We start from the raw sequence: 18,735 nt of genomic DNA on the forward strand, positions 1-18,735 counted from the left end.
AATTTTAACATTATATCTTTTTACTATTGATGCTGCATAGGCAGCATCAGTAGTAAAAAGAGATCGAGAGAGAATTTCACTGACGGGAAATTCTTCCTCGCATGCTCAGTTTGAAAAGATGGTATCCGTCGCTGGATTCCTGCTTTTGACAGTCAGCAATGGATCCTACGTCCATAGGCTTCCATTATAGCCAGCGACGGACAGCGCAGGATCCGTCGCTGAGCGATTTTCTGACGTACACAAAAAACGTTTCTATGTGCGTTTTTTCCACCCAACGGACAGCAATTTTACGACGGATCCAGCGCACGACGAATGAAACGTGAGGCCATCCGTCACAATCCGTCGCAAATACAAGTCTATGAGAAAAAAATGGATCCAGCAGAAACATTTGCTGGATCCGTTTTTTTTTTTTTTTTTCACAAAACGACGCATTGTGACGGAAAAAGAAAGACGGAAGTGTGAAAGAGGCCTAAAGACCATTTGTGAGGACAGGGCCCGACTCTCTGTACTGATGGATGAGAGGAGTCCGCACTATAATTGTTTTTTTCAAAATTGTTTGCAATAGTGATTTTGCCTTTAAAAGCAAAGCTTGCCATGTCCTGGGCTTTCCATCCAGACAGAATCATTTTTAAACATGACAGGTTCTCTTTAAAATAATGAGCAATAAAGAACCTATGGGAGCCTAAATCCCTAATTGTTAAATCAAATAAACGTATTTGTATTAAATGAAAAAAAAATCATATCAACCCAATTGCTACAAAAGTGCAAAAAGAACTTTATTTTTCACAATTACATCAGGGCAAAAAAATTTTAAAGATTTTTGTCCAAATAAATTACGTCACACACATAATGAAAACAGCACACCGTTTAAAAACCAGAGAATAACAATGCAACCATGGTGCGACCACACAGGCAAAGAATAATTAGAACAGGGATCAATACCATCCAATAGCATGAGAGCCGTGTTATATACCCTGAACTAAAGACATATGGGGAAAAAAAAATGGAGGAGCCAGACGGGATATACTAATGGGTCTGAGCCGCGTCCATATAAGATTCATTTTACAAGTGTACCATGTGGATCGTCCCCGGTTCCATGTATCAATGACAGAGACTCATGACACGTATATCACCAAGAGGCTACATGTAAGGGTACCGTCACACTAAAACGACGCTGTAGCGATACGACAACAATGTCGATCGCTGCAGCGATACGACAACAATGTCGATCGCTGCAGCTTCGCTGTTTGGTCGCTGGAGAGCTGTCACACAGACAGCTCTCCAGCGACCAACGATCCCGAAGTCCCCGGTAACCAGGGTAATCATCGGGTTACTAAGCGCAGCGCCGCGCTTAGTAACCCGATGTTTACCCTGGTTACCAGCGTAAATGTAAAAAAAAAACAAACACTACATACTTACATTCCTGTCGCGTCCCTCGGCGCTGTGCTTCTCTGCAATGACAGTGAGCGCCGGAAAGCAGAGCAGTGACGTCACCGCTGTACTTTACGGCTGGCCGGCGCTCACCAGTCAGTGCGGGAAGCTGAAGGCGAGGGACATGACCAGACACCGGGAATGTAAGTATGTAGTGTTTTTTTTTTTTTTACATTTACACTGGTAACCAGGGTAAATATCGGGTTACTAAGCGCGGCTCTGCGCTTAGTAACCCGATGTTTACCCTGGTTACCAGTGAAGACATCACTGAATCGGGGTCACATATATATACACACCAGTTTGCCATTGTTTGTTTACTGTAAGTGATATTTGTATTTTGATGTAACCCCTTCTCATGTACAGCACCATGGAATTAATGGTGCTATATAAATTATATATATATATATATATATATATATATATATATATATATATATATATATATATATATACATACACACTAGATGGTGGCCTGATTCTAACGCATCGGGTGTTCTAGAATATGCATGTTTACGTAGTATATTGCCCAGCCATATATATACATACATACGCACACCGTATATACACGCACATACAAAACAGATTTCTTCGGAAAGTTGGATGGAAGCTTGAGATGCTTACAGGAATGTAATTTGCATTAATGTAATCTTCTGTGGGGTTCCCGACACTTGATAATACAACACGAGAGACGTCATCTGATGAAAAAAAATAGACAGAAGAGGATCATATTTACTCACAGCAATGGTGCTTGTTTTTATTTAATACTACCTTTTTTCTAAGGAACTTTTATACATTTTCGTGCACCAATAAAAAAATTCAATGACTTAAAATTTACTTGGCTACCAATGTAATTATTTTTTAGTACAACACATAGGTCCGGATTCAATAGGATTGGCATTTCGTATGTCAGCCTTAATGAGGGGTGTGCCGGAATAAGATCCGTCAAAGTCATTAAGAGGTGCATGCCACTAAATAAATTCAGACATTCGTAACATTTCCGGAGGAAGAAACACACCATTGATTCATTTGATGGCGGGCGCAGCCACGCCACTTACAATCCCAGTTTCTCCCCAGCTTGGCTCATTTTGCCGACGCTACCTGAAAACGCCAAAAGTCTTACAATTTTTGTGTAACTCCACAATTACTCCGCAGTGCATTAGGTCAGTTTTCTGACATAAACTAGTTGATAAATCTGGACCAAAATGCCCATTTTTATACAGAGCATCATGACATGAATAATGGTCTGTGTGGGTTATTCAGATGTGTATGATACTGCAAATTATTTTTTTTTCTGGATGTGCAGCAAAAAACAAATATATTATATGTAGAATTGTTTTGGATTTCATCCAGTGCTATGCAAAGGGTACAGTCCACCGTGAAAACCCATAAGCTTTACTGACATCAGTATTACTGATCTGTATTTTTGAGCCACTCCTGATTTTAGCTTAGAAATACTGAACAGCTGTAATTTTTTTATTATAGTTTTTTTTTTAAATATTTATTTTGGTTTAAAAATATTGATGCAAAATACTGACAAAATGCTCATGTGTGAGTAAGGCCTTAGAAAGAACTGACAAGCTGGAAATGTAAAATATGTACAGCATGCAAATTTCTGCATTGACATCATTAGGTAAAGGTGTAGAAATCTGCAGCATATCCACTACATCTTAACATAACCTAAGGTAAGATTTTAGTTAAATTCTTGATTATCCCACCCATATGAATAGAATTTGTAAAAATCTAAAAAAAAAAAAAATGCGGCAGAAATAATCCTATATAAATATAAGGAACAGATTTTTAGTTGCAGAAATTACTACATAAAATTTGTCAAGTGCAAAAATTTGCTTACTACATCTAGAGTCTACTACATCTGAGTGTCTGCCTTCAGTAGGAGTAAACGCTCGAAAATTATGCCCGTCAGACTCCATGCTCGCTCTGTCGTTACCATTATTTATAGTCTATGGCTGGGTCAGAGCACACGTCCGAATCCCGTTTTGGGGGGTTCGGACGTAAGCCCCAACAAGGCCACCGAACGCGTGCTTGAACGCAATGTGAAGTCACCCTTACACGTACTTACATGGCAACACATTGGTGTATCTGTTCTTCTCTCTATTCTCTACTTCATCAGCAAATAATTTTGTTTGTTTGGTGCCAACAGATGATAATTTCTAAATGAAAAATAAGGAAAAAACAAAGTGTTAATAAGTATAATTAATTTGCTCTAATCCTAGAAATAGTGACGAAATCATAACTCTGTAACAGAATCCTGAAAATAAAACACTTGTGATGACAAAACAATCATATTGCCGTTTCTACTGTCCAGGACTTGGTTGGACTTTGCAGTGTTGTGTGCTTCATTTCCTGCAATAAGTTTGGTTGCTACAGATCAGAAGACATTAGGGGTACGTGCAAATGGGAAGCATAGGCAGTGGAAAATCCGCATCTTGGTGCAATAACTGCTCTGTTTATGACGATTTCAGAAATCTCAAGCACAAGCTGCAAAGAAAATTTCAGAGCAAAATTAACTAGCACTGCGGATTTGAATTATGCGTTATGTTAATTAACGTTGCGGAAGTTACTATGGATCTCATACTTTGAACATTTTTGGTGGCATGCTCCTTATATACCTAGCCTAAAAGTCACATTCACAAACTGCATATTTGGTGCTGGTTTTCGTATAGAAATTCTGCACCGTAATACAGTAGCAATTAAGTAAATAAGACTTCATTAAATCTTATCTACACGTTGCTATAGTTTGTGCCAGTTTTAAAATATGCAGCATGGCAATTCCGTGTGCATAGTTTGGATTGCACCCTTTGTAGAGAGAAGGATAAAATCTGCTCCAAATCTGCAGCAAAATCCGCATGTAACACACAAGGATTTTGCTGCATATAAATTGCAGATAAGCTATGGAAAAATCCACACTAAATGTGGAACATATGAACTTTAGGCTAAAGAGGTTGTTTTGGCTTAGAAAAGCATAGCCACTCCTCTGCAAGGCTTTCATGTTCTTGCAGCTTAGTTATTAGAAAAATATTGCGGTGATTTTTATAAGGAAAACATGACTGTTTTCTTAACAATCCCCTATATAAGGCACACTCAGTGCCCTCTATGACCAAATCGGAGAACTGTAGTTTGTGCTGCTGGCAGTGATCATGGTCTTCAGGTAATCCCATTTTCAGCAGAGCTGGGAGAAATTGGCATATACAGTGCCTACAAGTAGTATTCAACCCCCTGCAGATTTAGCAGGTTTAATAAGATGCAAATAAGTTAGAGCCTTCAAACTTCAAACAAGAGCAGGATTTATTAACAGATGCATAAATCTTACAAACCAAAAAGTTTTGTTGCTCAGTTAAATGTTTATAAATTTTAAACATAAAAGTGTGGGTCAATTATTATTCAACCCCTAGGTTTAATATTTTGTGGAATAACCTTTGTTTGCAATTGCAGCTAATAATCGTCTTTTATAAGACCTGATCAGGCCGGCACAGGTCTCTGGAGTTATCTTGGCCCACTCCTCCATGCAGATCTTCTCCAAGTTATCTAGGTTCTTTGGGTGTCTCATGTGGACTTTAATCTTGAGCTCCTTCCACAAGTTTTCAATTGGGTTAAGGTCAGGAGACTGACTAGGCCACTGCAACACCTTGATTTTTTGCCTCTTGAACCAGGCCTTGGTTTTCTTGGCTGTGTGCTTTGGGTCGTTGTCTTGTTGGAAGATGAAATGACGACCCATCTTAAGATCCTTGATGGAGGAGCGGAGGTTCTTGGCCAAAATCTCCAGGTAGGCCGTGCTATCCATCTTCCCATGGATGTGGACCAGATGGCCAGGCCCCTTGGCTGAGAAACAGCCCCACAGCATGATGCTGTCACCACCATGCTTGACTGTAGGGATGGTATTCTTGGGGTCGTATGCAGTGCCATCCAGTCTGCAAACGTCACGTGTGTGGTTGGCACCAAAGATCTCGATCTTGGTCTCATCAGACCAGAGAACCTTGAACCAGTCAGTCTCAGAGTCCTCCAAGTGATCATGAGCAAACTGTAGACGAGCCTTGACATGACGCTTTGAAAGTAAAGGTACCTTACGGGCTCGTGTGGAACGGAGACCATTGCGGTGGAGTACGTTACTTATGGTATTGACTGAAACCAATGTCCCCACTGCCATGAGATCTTCCCGGAGCTCCTTCCTTGTTGTCCTTGGGTTAGCCTTGACTCTTCGGACAAGCCTGGCCTCGGCACGGGAGGAAACTTTCAAAGGCTGTCCAGGCCGTGGAAGGCTAACAGTAGTTCCATAAGCCTTCCACTTCCGGATGATGCTCCCAACAGTGGAGACAGGTAGGCCCAACTCCTTGGAAAGGGTTTTGTACCCCTTGCCAGCCTTGTGACCCTCCACGATCTTGTCTCTGATGACCTTGGAATGCTCCTTTGTCTTTCCCATGTTGACCATGTATGAGTGCTGTTCACAAGTTTGGGGAGGGTTTTAAATAGTCAGAAAAGGCTGGAAAAAGAGATAATTAATCCAAACATGTGAAGCTCATTGTTCTTTGTGCCTGAACTACTTCTTAATACTTTAGGGGAACCAAACAGAATTCTGGTGGGTTGAGGGGTTGAATAATAAATGACCCTCTGAAAAGACTTTTCACAATTTATAAAAAAATAAATAAAAAAAAAACCAACATTCTTTTTTGCTGCAGTGCATTTCACACTTCCAGGCTGATCTACAGTCCAAATGTCACAATGCCAAGTTAATTCCAAATGTGTAAACCTGCTAAATCTGCAGGGGGTTGAATACTACTTGTAGGCACTGTAAATAGCAAGTGTCACAAAATTTAGGTGCAACCAAAATTTTGCGACTTTTCAGAGCTTTTATGCCACTTTTTTGGGCGTAAAAGCTTTGATCAATTGTAGTTAATGTTTTATTCAGCCCTGTAGTCACTATCATTATGGGGCCCTATTAATATACTAAAACTGGCGAAAGGTCCTTTTTTATGCAATTACAAATTCAACCAATAGGAGGCACAGTTGGAAAAAACAAAGAACTCACCTCATACTCTTCACTAAACCCTAGATTACAGTCGGCTTTCTGCCTGTCAAAATGACTAATAAAACTATTAGTACTCATGGTCTGCGATCTCCTGTGAAAAGAATAAAAGATTTATCAAAATCATGAGAAATTGAATTTTAGCTATACATAATTTTCTAATTTTTATGGTTAAAACAATTAAAAAGGTATTTTTACAGCATTACAATTTTTTAATAATAATATACACAAATATATTGTACTGTATGAGAACGTTCAAAAAACCTTTACACTTTGTTTTGCTCTATAAACATGTACGAGAGTTCACTTTTCATTTCTATTCATCTTTTGAAACAATTGAGATATATATATATATAGATATATATATATATATATATATATATATGTATATATATATATATGTATATATATATATATATATATATGTGTATATATATATATATATATATACATATATACATATATATATATATATATAGATATAACATAGTAACATAGTAACATAGTTAGTAAGGCCGAAAAAAGACATTTGTCCATCCAGTTCAGCCTATATTCCATCATAATAAATACCCAGATCTACGTCCTTCTACAGAACCTAATAATTGTATGATACAATATTGTTCTGCTCCAGGAAGACATCCAGGCCTCTCTTGAACCCCTCGACTGAGTTCGCCATCACCACCTCCTCAGGCAAGCAATTCCTTGCTTCTATATATCTATATATATATATCTATATAGATATCTATATATATATATCTATATAGATATATATAGATATATATTAGTACAGACCAAAAGTTTGGACACGCCTTCTCATTTAAAGATTTTTCTGTATTTTTATGACTATGAAAATTGTAAATTCACACCGAAGGCATCAAAACTATGAATTAACACACGTGGAATTATATACTTAACAAAAAAGTGTGAAACAGCTGAAAATGCGTCTTATATTCTAGGTTCTTCAAAGTAGCCACCTTTTGCTTTGGTGACTGCTTTGCACACTCTTGCCATTCTCTTGACGAGCTCCAAGAGGTAGTCACCAGAAATTGTCTTCAAACAATCTTGAAGGAGTTCCCAGAGATGCTTAGCACTTGTTGGCCCTTTTGCCTTCACTCTGCGGTCCAGCTCACCCCAAACCATCTCGATTGGGTTCAGGTCTGGTGACTGTAGAGGCCAGGTCATCTGGTGTAGCACCCCATCACTCTCCTTCTTGGTCAAATAGCCCTTACACAGCCTGGAGGTGTGTTTGGGGTCATTGTCCTGTTGCAAAATAAATGATAGTCCAACTAAACGCAAACCGGATGGAATAGCATGCCACTCCAAGATGCTGTGGTAGCCATGCTGGTTCAGTATGCCTTCAGTTTTGAATAAATCCCCAACAGTGTCACCAGCAATGCACCCCCACACCATCACACCTCCTCCTCCATGCTTCACGGTGGGAACTAGGCATGTAGAGTCCATCCGTTCAACTTTTCTGTGTCGCACAAAGACATGGTAGTTGGAACCACAGATCTGAAATTTGGACTCATCAGACCAAAGCACAGATTTCCACTGGTCTAATGTCCATTCCTTGTGTTCTTTAGCCCAAACAAGTCTCTTCTGCTTGTTGCCTGTCCTTAGCAGTGGTTTCCTAGCAGCTATTTTACCATGAAGGCCTGCTGCACAAAGTCTCCTCTTAACAGTTGTTGTACAGATGTGTCTGCTGCTAGAACTCTGTGTGGTATTGACCTGGTCTCTAATCTGAGCTGCTGCTAACCTGCGATTTCTGAGGCTGGTGACTCGGATAAACTTATCCTCAGAAGCAGAGATGACTCTTGGTCTTCCTTTCCTGGGGCGGTCCTCATGTGAGCCAGTTTCTTTGTAGCACTTGATGGTTTTTGCCACTGCACTTGGGGACACTTTCAAAGTTTTCCCAATTTTTCGGACTGACTGACCTTCATTTCTTAAAGTAATGATGGACACTCGTTTTTCTTTACTTAGCTGCTTTTTTCTTGCCATAATACAAATTCTAACAGTCTGTTCAGTAGGACTATCAGCTGTGTATCCACCAGACTTCTGCTCAACACAACTGATGGTCCCAACCCCATTTATAAGGCAAGAAATCCCACTTATTAAACCTGACAGGGCACACCTGTGAAGTGAAAACCATTCCCGGTGACTATCTCTTGAAGCTCATCAAGAGAATGCCAAGAGTGTGTAAAGCAGTCATCAAAGCAAAAGGTGGCTACTTTGAAGAACCTAGAATATAAGACATTTTCAGTTGTTTCATACTTTTTTGTTAAGTATATAATTCCACATGTGTTAATTCATAGTTTTGATGCCTTCAGTGTGAATGTACAATTTTCATAGTCATTTAAAGATTTTTCTGTATTTTCATAAGGTGTGTCCAAATTTTTGGTCTGTACTGTATATATGTTTATTGTGTAATTTTAGATATTTGATTTACTTAATGGATATTCCTCCACTGTAAAGCTTTGCACTCCAATATGTTATATTGCAAGACATAGAAAAAAATGACTTAATAACTTACTTAATTGATGGAAGTTGGACACGGGAGTTCTTCTTCTCTCCTTTCCTGTAACAAATAAGAACATCTATGTACATGTGTACAGGCCAGAAATGATCTAACCACATAGATTATAGGGAAAAGGGAGTAAACAGCTGTGACTTGTGTCTAGGTAACTGAGCTCAGCTGTGGATTAGTCGGAGCCATTCCCCTGAGGCACACTGTGGGACTGTGGGATGTTGTATCCAGAGCCCTGTGGGACTTGCACTTGTCAGTACTAGGCTAACCAGCGCAATTGTCATGAGTCGGAGTGCCAACATACACTACACATTTATCCAGGGTGCTGTAAAAGAAATGCTCAGTTGCCCCTAGGCTTTACATCTGAAACCAGCCCGGCTATAACCAGAGAACTTTTATTGGAAGTTTTACTTTGCATAGTGAAGAGCAGGACCCCCAACCAGCAATAGTAGAATCGGGCACAGAAGGATAATGAGTGGGCTGCAAAGTTGGAAATTATGTTTGCACCTCAGCAAAAAGAAAAGATCCCTAAAGCCACTTTTGGTTGAGTCAGGAAGTTAGCAATGAAAGGCAATGCAGTGCTGCCATCTGCTGCTCTCAGCGATGTATGTAAGAAATACACAGCAGTGACAGTGACACAGCATGCCTGGACCCACGACTGTAGATATTTCTACATACATTATGTTATATGTTGTGTTCCCACATGTAAATATGCTGCATTTTTCTCCAGATGTGCAGCGAGCACCCAGGTGCTTCACAGAAGTTTATAACGTTGAGCCATGAAAAGACAAAAAAAAGATCACATTTTCCCCACAAGTGTGTTCTTTTAGCTCCAATTTTTTTTATTTTCTCAGGGATAACAGGAGAAAATTGACCCCAAATCAAAAAATGTTGTGCTATTTCTCCCGAGTACACCAATACCCCACATGTGGTTGAAAACTACTTTTGAGGCAAAACGCAAAGCTCAGAAGGGAAGAAGCGCCATACTGGAGTTCAGATTTTGCTGGACTGGCTTGAGGGGGCCATGTCACATTGGTAGAGCCCCTGAGGTGCCAGAACATCAGAACCCCTCATAAGTGACCCCATTTTACAAACTACACCTCTCAATGATTTATTCTAGGAGTGCAGTGATCATATTGATACCACAGGTGTGTCACAGAATGTTATACTATTGGGCAGTGAAGAAAAAATAATTACATTTTTCCACCAAAATTTGGTTTTAGCCCCAGATTTTACATTTTCAATAATGGCACCAAAATATGTCCCACAATTTCTGCTGAATGTAGTAATACCCCATATGTGACTGTACAGTACTGCTTAGCCACACGACGAGACTTGGGAGGAATGGAGCTCAGACTTTGCTAGAATAGTTTGCGGACTTCATATCCCCTTCATGACCGGGGGATTTTTCGTTTTTCCGTGTTCATTTTTCGCTCCCCTCCTTCCCAGAGCCATAACTTTTTTATTTTTCCGTCAATTTGGCCATGTGAGGGCTTATTTTTTGCGGGACGAGTTGTACTTTTGAACGACATCATTGGTTTTAGCATGTCGTGTACTAGAAAACGGGAAAAAAATTCCAAGTGCGGTGAAATTGCAAAAAAAGTGCAATCACACACGTGTTTTTTGTTTGGCTTTTTTGCTAGGTTCACTAAATGCTAAAAATGACCTGCCATTATGATTCTCCAAGTCATTACGAGTTCATAGACACCAAACATGACTAGGTTATTTTTTATCTAAGTGGTGAAAAAAAATTCCAAACTTTGCTAAAAAAAAAAATAAAAAATTGCGCCATTTTCCGATACTCGTAGCGTCTCCACTTTTCATGATCTGGGGTCGGTTGAGGACTTATTTTTTGCGTGCCGAGATGACTTTTTTAATGATAGCATTTCGGTGCAGATACTTTCTTTTGATCGCCCGTTATTGCATTTTAATGCAATGTCGCGGCGACCAAAAAAACGTAATTCTGGCGTTTCGAATTTTTTTCCCGCTACGCTGTTTAGCGATCAGGTTAATACTTTTTTTTAATTGATAGATTGGGCGATTCTGAGCGCGGCGATACCAAATATGCGTAGATTTGATATTTTTTTTATTGATTTATTTTGATTGGGGCGAAAGGGGGGTGATTTAAACTTTTATGTTTTTTTTATTTTTTTCACATTTTTTTAAACTTTTTTTTTTTACTTTTGCCATGCTTCAATAGCCTCCATGGGAGGCTAGAAGCAGGCACAGCACGATCGCCTCTGCTACATAGCAGCGATCTGCTGATCGCTGCTATGTAGCAGAATTGCACGTGTGCTGTGAGCGCCGACCACAGGGTGGCGCTCACAGCGACGGGCGATCAGTAACCATAGAGGTCTCTAGGACCTCTATGGTTACCATCCAGACGCATCGACGACCCCCGATCATGTGACGGGGGTCGGCGATGACGTCATTTCCGGCCGCCCGGCCGGAAGCGGTAGTTAAATGCCGCTGTCTGCGTTTGACAGCGGCATTTAACTAGTTAATAGGTGCGGGCAGATCGCGATTCTGCCCGCACCTATTACGGGCACATGTCAGCTGTTCAAAACAACTGACATGTCCCGGCTTTGGTGCTGGCTCACCGCGGAGCCCTGCATCAAAGCAGGGGAGCCGGCATCGGACGGTATAGTACGTCCGATGCCGGTAAGGGGATATACAGAACCCTTAAGTGCTGGACGGGCAGAATATCCAGCGATACCAGATTTATAGCGGTTTTTATGTTTTGCAGCTGTCACACACTAACAGATGCTTTTTATTGCAAAAACAAGTTTTCGCATCCCCAAAATCTTGATAAATATTTTTCCATATTTCGGCCCACAGAGTCATGTGATGGCTTCTTTTTTGCGGGACATGTTGATGTTTTTATTGTTATCATATTCATGCACATTACATTTTTTTTTTTTTTTTTAATAGCTTTTTATTCCAATTTTTGGGAGGCAGAAGGAAAAAAAACAGCAATTCAGGAATTTTTTTTTTGGGGGGGGGTTTATGCTGTTCACTGTATGGTAAAATTGACAAGTCAGCTTTATTCTTTGGGTCAGTACGGTTATAGAAATACCACATTTACACTTTTTTTATGTTTTGGCGCTTTTATTCTGAGAGCTATACATTTTTTTTTATTTTTCCACTGACTGAGTTGAATGGCGGCTTATTTTTTTTTTTGAGAGAAGATGACGTTTTCAGACATCCAATATTTATTTACATTCATCCTTTCGTGTTTTATTCCACTTTTTTTTTCCACAGTATGATGATTAAGCATAGATTTTTGCCATTTTTTTTAACAGTGTTCACTGAAGGGGTTAATTAGTGGGTCAATTTTATGGGGGGGGGGGGGTCATTCTGGACCCCAATACTAAATATGTGTACTTTTTTGTTTATTTTTACATAAAGAAATGTATTTATTTGATTAATTTTTTTTTTGTAAATTTTTGTAAATAGTTTTACAAATTTTCTTAACTTTTTTTAAAAACTTTTTTTTACATTGTCCCGGGATGGGACATCAACTTTATATTGACAGATCGCAATGACATATTCTCGCAAAAACTTGTAGGGGGAACGAAAATAGACCAAAAGAAGCACAGTTTAACAGCACCTATAAATTCACACGGCTGTTCACACCAGTTTTGATGAGGGGGAGCGCTAAAGTTAGGGGAAAGCCTCTTCATGAATCAGGACCGTCTGACGAGTGACGTACACCTCTGTGTCCCCGCCTCACAACAAATCCTACTCCAGTCCCTGCTGGAGAAAGATTTGTGCTGCTGCTCGTCATGAATTTGATGACCGGTGGTCGCCACACCCACTTTGTCAGATATCGGCAAAAACGGCACAAGAACGCCAAAAGTTGCATAATTTTAGAGCAACCTCAAGTTATGACAAAATTATGCGACTTTTCAACATTTTTTTAAGCCAGAATACTGGAGTAAAAGCCTTGATGTATCGGGCCCACAGAAGGAGAAAAATTGGAAATGGCTTTAATGTTCAATTTAAGAAAGCACAGGATCAGCAAGAAAAGTGAATTTACTTTTCAGGTGAATTTAAGTGTGTTGAACTGATAGCTACATAGTTCACATAGGCTCATAAAATTTTCTGACTCTTACCTTCTCATCTTCACGATAAAAAATACTATGACACCGATAACAATGGCACCCAGAATACTGCCGACAACGGCTCCCGCAATCATTCCTAAGAATAAAAACACAAAGCTCAGCAATAACAAATTACAGATGTGCCCTTCACCCAAAATGTCCCAAGACACGTTACACAAACATTAAGAATTAAAAAAATATATAAATTACATTTGAAGGTTAGCCAACTGACTAGCACCCCACACTGATCTCTTGTGTATGATATATACCATAACTATAGCACTGACATCTTCTTGAAGGGAAGGTCAAACGTGGAAAAAAAATTGAAATTATGTTTTTAGAACAATATTCTGGGGCTTACAGACCCGCGGTAATCCCGGTTGATCCAGAAAGAAAAAAAAAACTTCATGAATCCATTTTTAGGGTTTAATTACGTTTTTTTATGTCGTTTATCAGGAGCCATCATTGTATGTTCCCATGTAATAAAAGCCTGCCATGGTCGTAAGATGAACAAGAGGGCGCAGGGCTGGTAAGACTGACGAGAGTTCTGGACTTGTATCCATCACTCAACTAGAACAGATTTTGTTTTCTTCTGAGTGTAAACTATAGAAGTTCCATTGAATGACACCAAGCAGAGATGGTGAAAATGGTGAAGAATTGATAAAAAAAAAAGTATATTCGAAAACTATGATGAGGGGCATCACGCTTCCTTGTTTGCCAGGGGGCGAGAAGCTGCTGGGTTTTAGAATACCTAGATCAGATCATGTTAGGAGGATCCATTACCCCTAGAACTTGCACTAAGATGTCAGTCTGAAATACAAACTGTAAGGTAAAAATGTGCCAAAAGGCGTTTTATTAACCTTTATGGTAATAATTAAAATATAAAAAAAATAGCAAAAAAATAAGATAAGAAAAAACGTCCCCAAAATTAGCATGACGGAAAGGATGGGGATGAACACATTAAAAAAAAATAAAAGCAATTTTAGTACGTTGGGGTATAAAAAAAATAATACAATTTTTTTTTGTCAATTTCTCCTGCTTTAAAAAAAAAGTGAATATAAAAATTACATGCAAATAAAGCTCCATGTGTCACAAAAGAACCCTTCAAAATGGGTGAATGAGTGATAACAAAAAGTATAGTTTTCAAATCTGCATGTATTTAAAAATATAATAATATTAAAATTAATTTAGCCAAGAACAGGGCAAATAACTGGTCTTGAAATACCGTAGTTACACTGAGAGGGAGAGATAATAAATGCAGCTTCACATTCAATGTTCCAGGGGAACGGAGGGCAGTGGGTGGGAAGACATGATTAATTTACAGCACGCAGCAAAGCGCTTACCCCACTCCAGGAGATGCCCGTCTGGACACCACACTGTAGCACGACGATTCACAATATTTACAGAGCAGGACTAAATATGTGGCCATTACTTTGTGGCACTTACCTGCATTATTCTCTGTTTTGAAAGATCCCTGATAATCAGTAATTGAACCTAAAGACTTTGGCGATATATAACCATTTGGGTCACGTTCAAGTTTAGTAAAACCTGCAATAGCAATCCTAGGAAAAGATCACAATAATAAAAAAATTACAGAGATATGATTAATTACTTCATCACTTGGCTTTTGTAGATTAGCCAATGGAGTTGGCAGTGGTGTCCGCCACCCTTAGCGCCCAACATGCCTATACTACAAAAACCTCGGGTACAGCAGGATACAATGAGCTATTTATGGGACACACACGGGCATTACTATTTGTAGGTACTCGGGGTTTATTATCACTATTTGTGGGTGCTCAGGGAGCATTATTACTATTTGTGGTTACTCAAGAGGCACCATCTCCAGTTTTGGGAGGTCAGGGGGCATAAATACAATTTGTGGGACACGGAGGGGGCATAATAGCTATTTATTCGGCATTGGGGCATTGTTACTTTTTGAAGGACGCTTGTAGCATTACTAAGTAAATGGGCACTGAAGGTGTACTATTACCCTATAGACAGCACATTATTATTTTGTAACTGAACACAGGGCATTATTACTTTATATGAGTACTTGGGGACATTTTTACTTTCTATTACTCTTTTCTGTTTGCTGGAATATGAGAACTCAAATGCAGGGCGGCATGGAAGAGTCCTTAAAACGATCTTAGAATTAAAAAATGGTTAAAGTGCAACAACCTCCCATCAGAAAGCACGGCACTTATGAGTCACTGTATTCAGCTCTGGCAAAAAATAAGAGACCGCTGCAAAATGTTCAGTTTCTCAGATTTTTCTCTTTATAGGTATATTTTCGAGTAAAATGTAAATTGTTCTTTTATTCTATAAACTTCTGACAATGTCTCTGAATTTCCAAGCAATATATATATATATTTTTTTTTCGAAAAGGAGAAATGGTCAATATTAAAAACAAACAACAAAACAAAACAGTTTCAGACCTCAAATAATGCAAAGAAAACAAGTTCATAGTCATTTAGAAACAACAATACTAATATTTTAACTCGGGAAGAGTTCAGAAATCAATATTTTGTGGAATACCCATGATGTTTAATCACAGCTTTCATGCGTCTTGGCAGCTTTCCACCAGTCTTTCACACTGCTCCCGGTGAAAAAATGTAAGCAGTTCTTCTTTGTTTGATGGCTTGTGACTTCGATCTTCCTCCTGATTACATTCCAGAGGTTTTCAATGGGGTTCAGGTCTGGAGATTGGGCTGCCCACGACAGGGATTTGATGTGGTGGTCTCTTAATTTTTGCCAGAGCTGTATAACGGTACTTTTGTCACTTACACTGTCTGCAGAAATGGTATCTACCATTATTTCGTCACAGTAGGGTGGTAAAACTGGTTTTGGGTGCCCTCTATACCCAGTAGGATGAAGGTGAGCCTCTGTAGCGGGTACAATGGATTACCTGGGTTGGGGGTCCACTCAGATGCATTTTGCTTCCCCATACACAAACTGTGATAGGTCTCTAGCTACACCTCCGCTTTATTTCGATTTTTCTGCAATTTAATAAAGCACTAAAAAGTATGTTTATCTTTGCATTGTTTGTGATGTGTTATTATATATATATATATATATATATATATATATATATATATATATATATATTGTGATATGTTATTCTAAGTCTGTAAACATCCAGGGGGCTTTGTAGATGAGCTGGCGGTGCTCCCAGTGAATATAATGAACATGTTCAAATATATTATTGATGGATACCATTTTGCTTTCAGAAAAGTCACCAATATTCTCACACTAGAAAGCCATGACCAATAAGTACAGCTATTCCCCCGTTATCAGTAGAAATACATAGCTTATTTACCAATATGCTGTTCCAGGATCCAGACCCCCATTTTTATAAGGTGGATCATTAGAGTCATCTCCAATCGTCACTGATTGAGTAGGTGCACGGCCGGACCTCTGTGAAGATTTGTTCTTTTGGATAATCTTTGCAACGTATGCATCGGTTTTCTTACTCTTAAAATCATCGTATGTGTTCAACAGATCATTTTGAGATGGTTTACCATTTCCTGATGAGACAGAAAATATATGTAAAGTATCAGAATCTATGAATATTTTGTAAATGTAGTAAAACATAAAATCTTTACCAATTTCATACTGACATACTCGTAGTGCTACAAAGAAAAAAATTAATGTAGCATTTTTAATGCACAGTTAATGCTGTAATAAAATCCAAAAAAACAACAACAAAATTGCTCTAATGTACCTCACAAAGAAATAAAACTAAACCTTGTCATAAACAAGTGTAACAGAAAGCATTTTTTTTCTTATTTCTATACTATAAATGGCAAGAATCTATTTATTTACAAGACCCAGTGTAGTGGCCAATTTCTTATTTTGTGGCCATCTGCGGGGACTTTGAGAGCCACCTTCTACCTCCCAGCATTTGCGGCTCCTCTTTTAAATAGCCAGGATGGGGCAAAGTCACATGTGCATCCTTTCAACAATAAGGTCACGCCAGGCTGGCTAATCAAAGGAGGAGTCGGGGATGAAGTCAGGTAAGAGGTGGTTCACGTGGCTCCTGTCTGACGGCCACAGATTAGGGACCCGGCAAATACACCACATCCTGTACCATCTCTATTCTATACCATTTACATTTCACACCAAATGTCACTCTGAATTCTTTAGCTTATTACATTCACATGAATAGAAAACGTGTAGATTTTTATGTAATACATGTCCACAAAACTATTTTATAAAAAATTGTATTTTTTTTTTTTTTTTTTTTACTATTACTACATTAATGTCTTTCGAATTTTAAAATAATATATGTCCTCTGTCACAGGCTGCTGTTCAGACAACACTTTAAACCTTAAGTTAAGGGAAATGGTGCCCAGCTCAGGTAAAAACAGTGCATTTATTTGTAGAAAATAGTTAAAAATATATCTTAAGTGTGAGGAGGATGGGGGGGTCAGGACAAAGTAGGCAGATGAAGCTGACCCCAACCCCCCCTCCCCCCATGTCCCGATGAACCCTCAGCACCCGAGTAAAGGAATGAGTGAGAGGCTAAGGTAAAGGGACCCCTAACGTATTCCCACTTTGTCACCAAAAAATGTCAGCAGAAGTTTAAAAAAAAATAAAAAGTGATCTACTTTAGCAGTACGGCTTAACAGGGAGTGGTGCTGACTGGTTTCCATTAAAGTGTCCAACATTTGGAAGATGCCCTAATGGAAACTAAATGGATAATGGGATACGGATATGTATGATTGTTTTTAAAGAAGCACTCCTCCTCCCATCAAAATTTATATTTTCTTAATATATTGCAATCATCATATTATATGACACCGTGAACTTACAATTGCTCATTTTGCCTTTCTGCCCAGTTAATTCTTTTCTTTTCCATTAGGTCTATGATATCACACGATTATTAACTGACTAGCTGAATCCTTCTAAGGGTATGTGCACACATTGCGGATTTTTCTGCGTGGATTCTAAAAAATCCGCAGGTAAAAACGCCCTACGTTTTACCTGCGGATTTACCACGGATTTCACCTGCGTTTTTACACATGCAGATTCCTATAAAGTAATAGGTGTAAAACGCCGCAGAATCCGCACAAAGAATTGACATGCTGTGGAAAATAAACCGGTGAGTTTCCGCGCGGAATTTTCCACAGCATGTCCACTGCGGATTTGGTTTTCCATAGGTTTACATGGTACTGTACAACGCATGGAAAATTGCTGCGAATCCGCAGCGTCAAATCCGCTGCAGATCCGCAACGTGTGCACATACCCCAAGTCAGGTCCATATACATTTGTGTCTCCTGAACATACAACTCCAAGCATGTCCTTAACAATAGTAAAAAGATGCTGGGAGTTGTTGTAACCAGCCATTACCAGAATTTGGCCCATACAGGAACCACAGTACTGATGAGACGTAGTCAGTATCAACAAGTAAACATTCACACCCAGGAACCTTATGGTGACCTCTTATCTAATGGAGTCTTTTCTCTCTTTTTGTCTCCATCTTGTCCGGACACCATGATGACTTTTCATATCCACAGCTCTTCTCTGCAGACTTCGACAGTTTTCTTCAACACATCCCGACATGGTGCCCTTTAAAAATAAGTTTTATTATAATGCCCTCTGCATAAAAATATTTGACCATATAATGTCCTAAATAAGCC

General features: G+C 39.1%; 1 protein-coding gene across 3 annotated transcripts in view; it reads right to left on the reverse strand.

Moving 5' to 3' along the window:
* Positions 1–18,735, reverse strand: part of LOC138648710 (receptor-type tyrosine-protein phosphatase eta-like) — a 160,891-nt gene that overhangs the window by 18,092 nt on the left and 124,064 nt on the right. For all 3 annotated transcript variants that reach the window (XR_011315179.1, XM_069738543.1, XM_069738542.1), the window contains 7 exons: positions 16,413–16,620; positions 14,543–14,658; positions 13,109–13,193; positions 9,000–9,044; positions 6,473–6,563; positions 3,509–3,599; positions 2,053–2,126 (listed from right to left, as the gene is read on the reverse strand). Coding sequence is in view for 2 of the 3 variants with exons in the window: in XM_069738543.1 (XP_069594644.1) it covers positions 2,053–2,126; positions 3,509–3,599; positions 6,473–6,563; positions 9,000–9,044; positions 13,109–13,193; positions 14,543–14,658; positions 16,413–16,620 (710 nt within the window). In the remaining variant the exon portion in view is untranslated. The remainder of the gene's footprint in view (positions 1–2,052; positions 2,127–3,508; positions 3,600–6,472; positions 6,564–8,999; positions 9,045–13,108; positions 13,194–14,542; positions 14,659–16,412; positions 16,621–18,735) is intronic.

The sequence above is a fragment of the Ranitomeya imitator genome, chromosome 9 (genome assembly GCF_032444005.1).
Source record: "Ranitomeya imitator isolate aRanImi1 chromosome 9, aRanImi1.pri, whole genome shotgun sequence".
Lineage (NCBI taxonomy): Eukaryota > Metazoa > Chordata > Amphibia > Anura > Dendrobatidae > Ranitomeya > Ranitomeya imitator.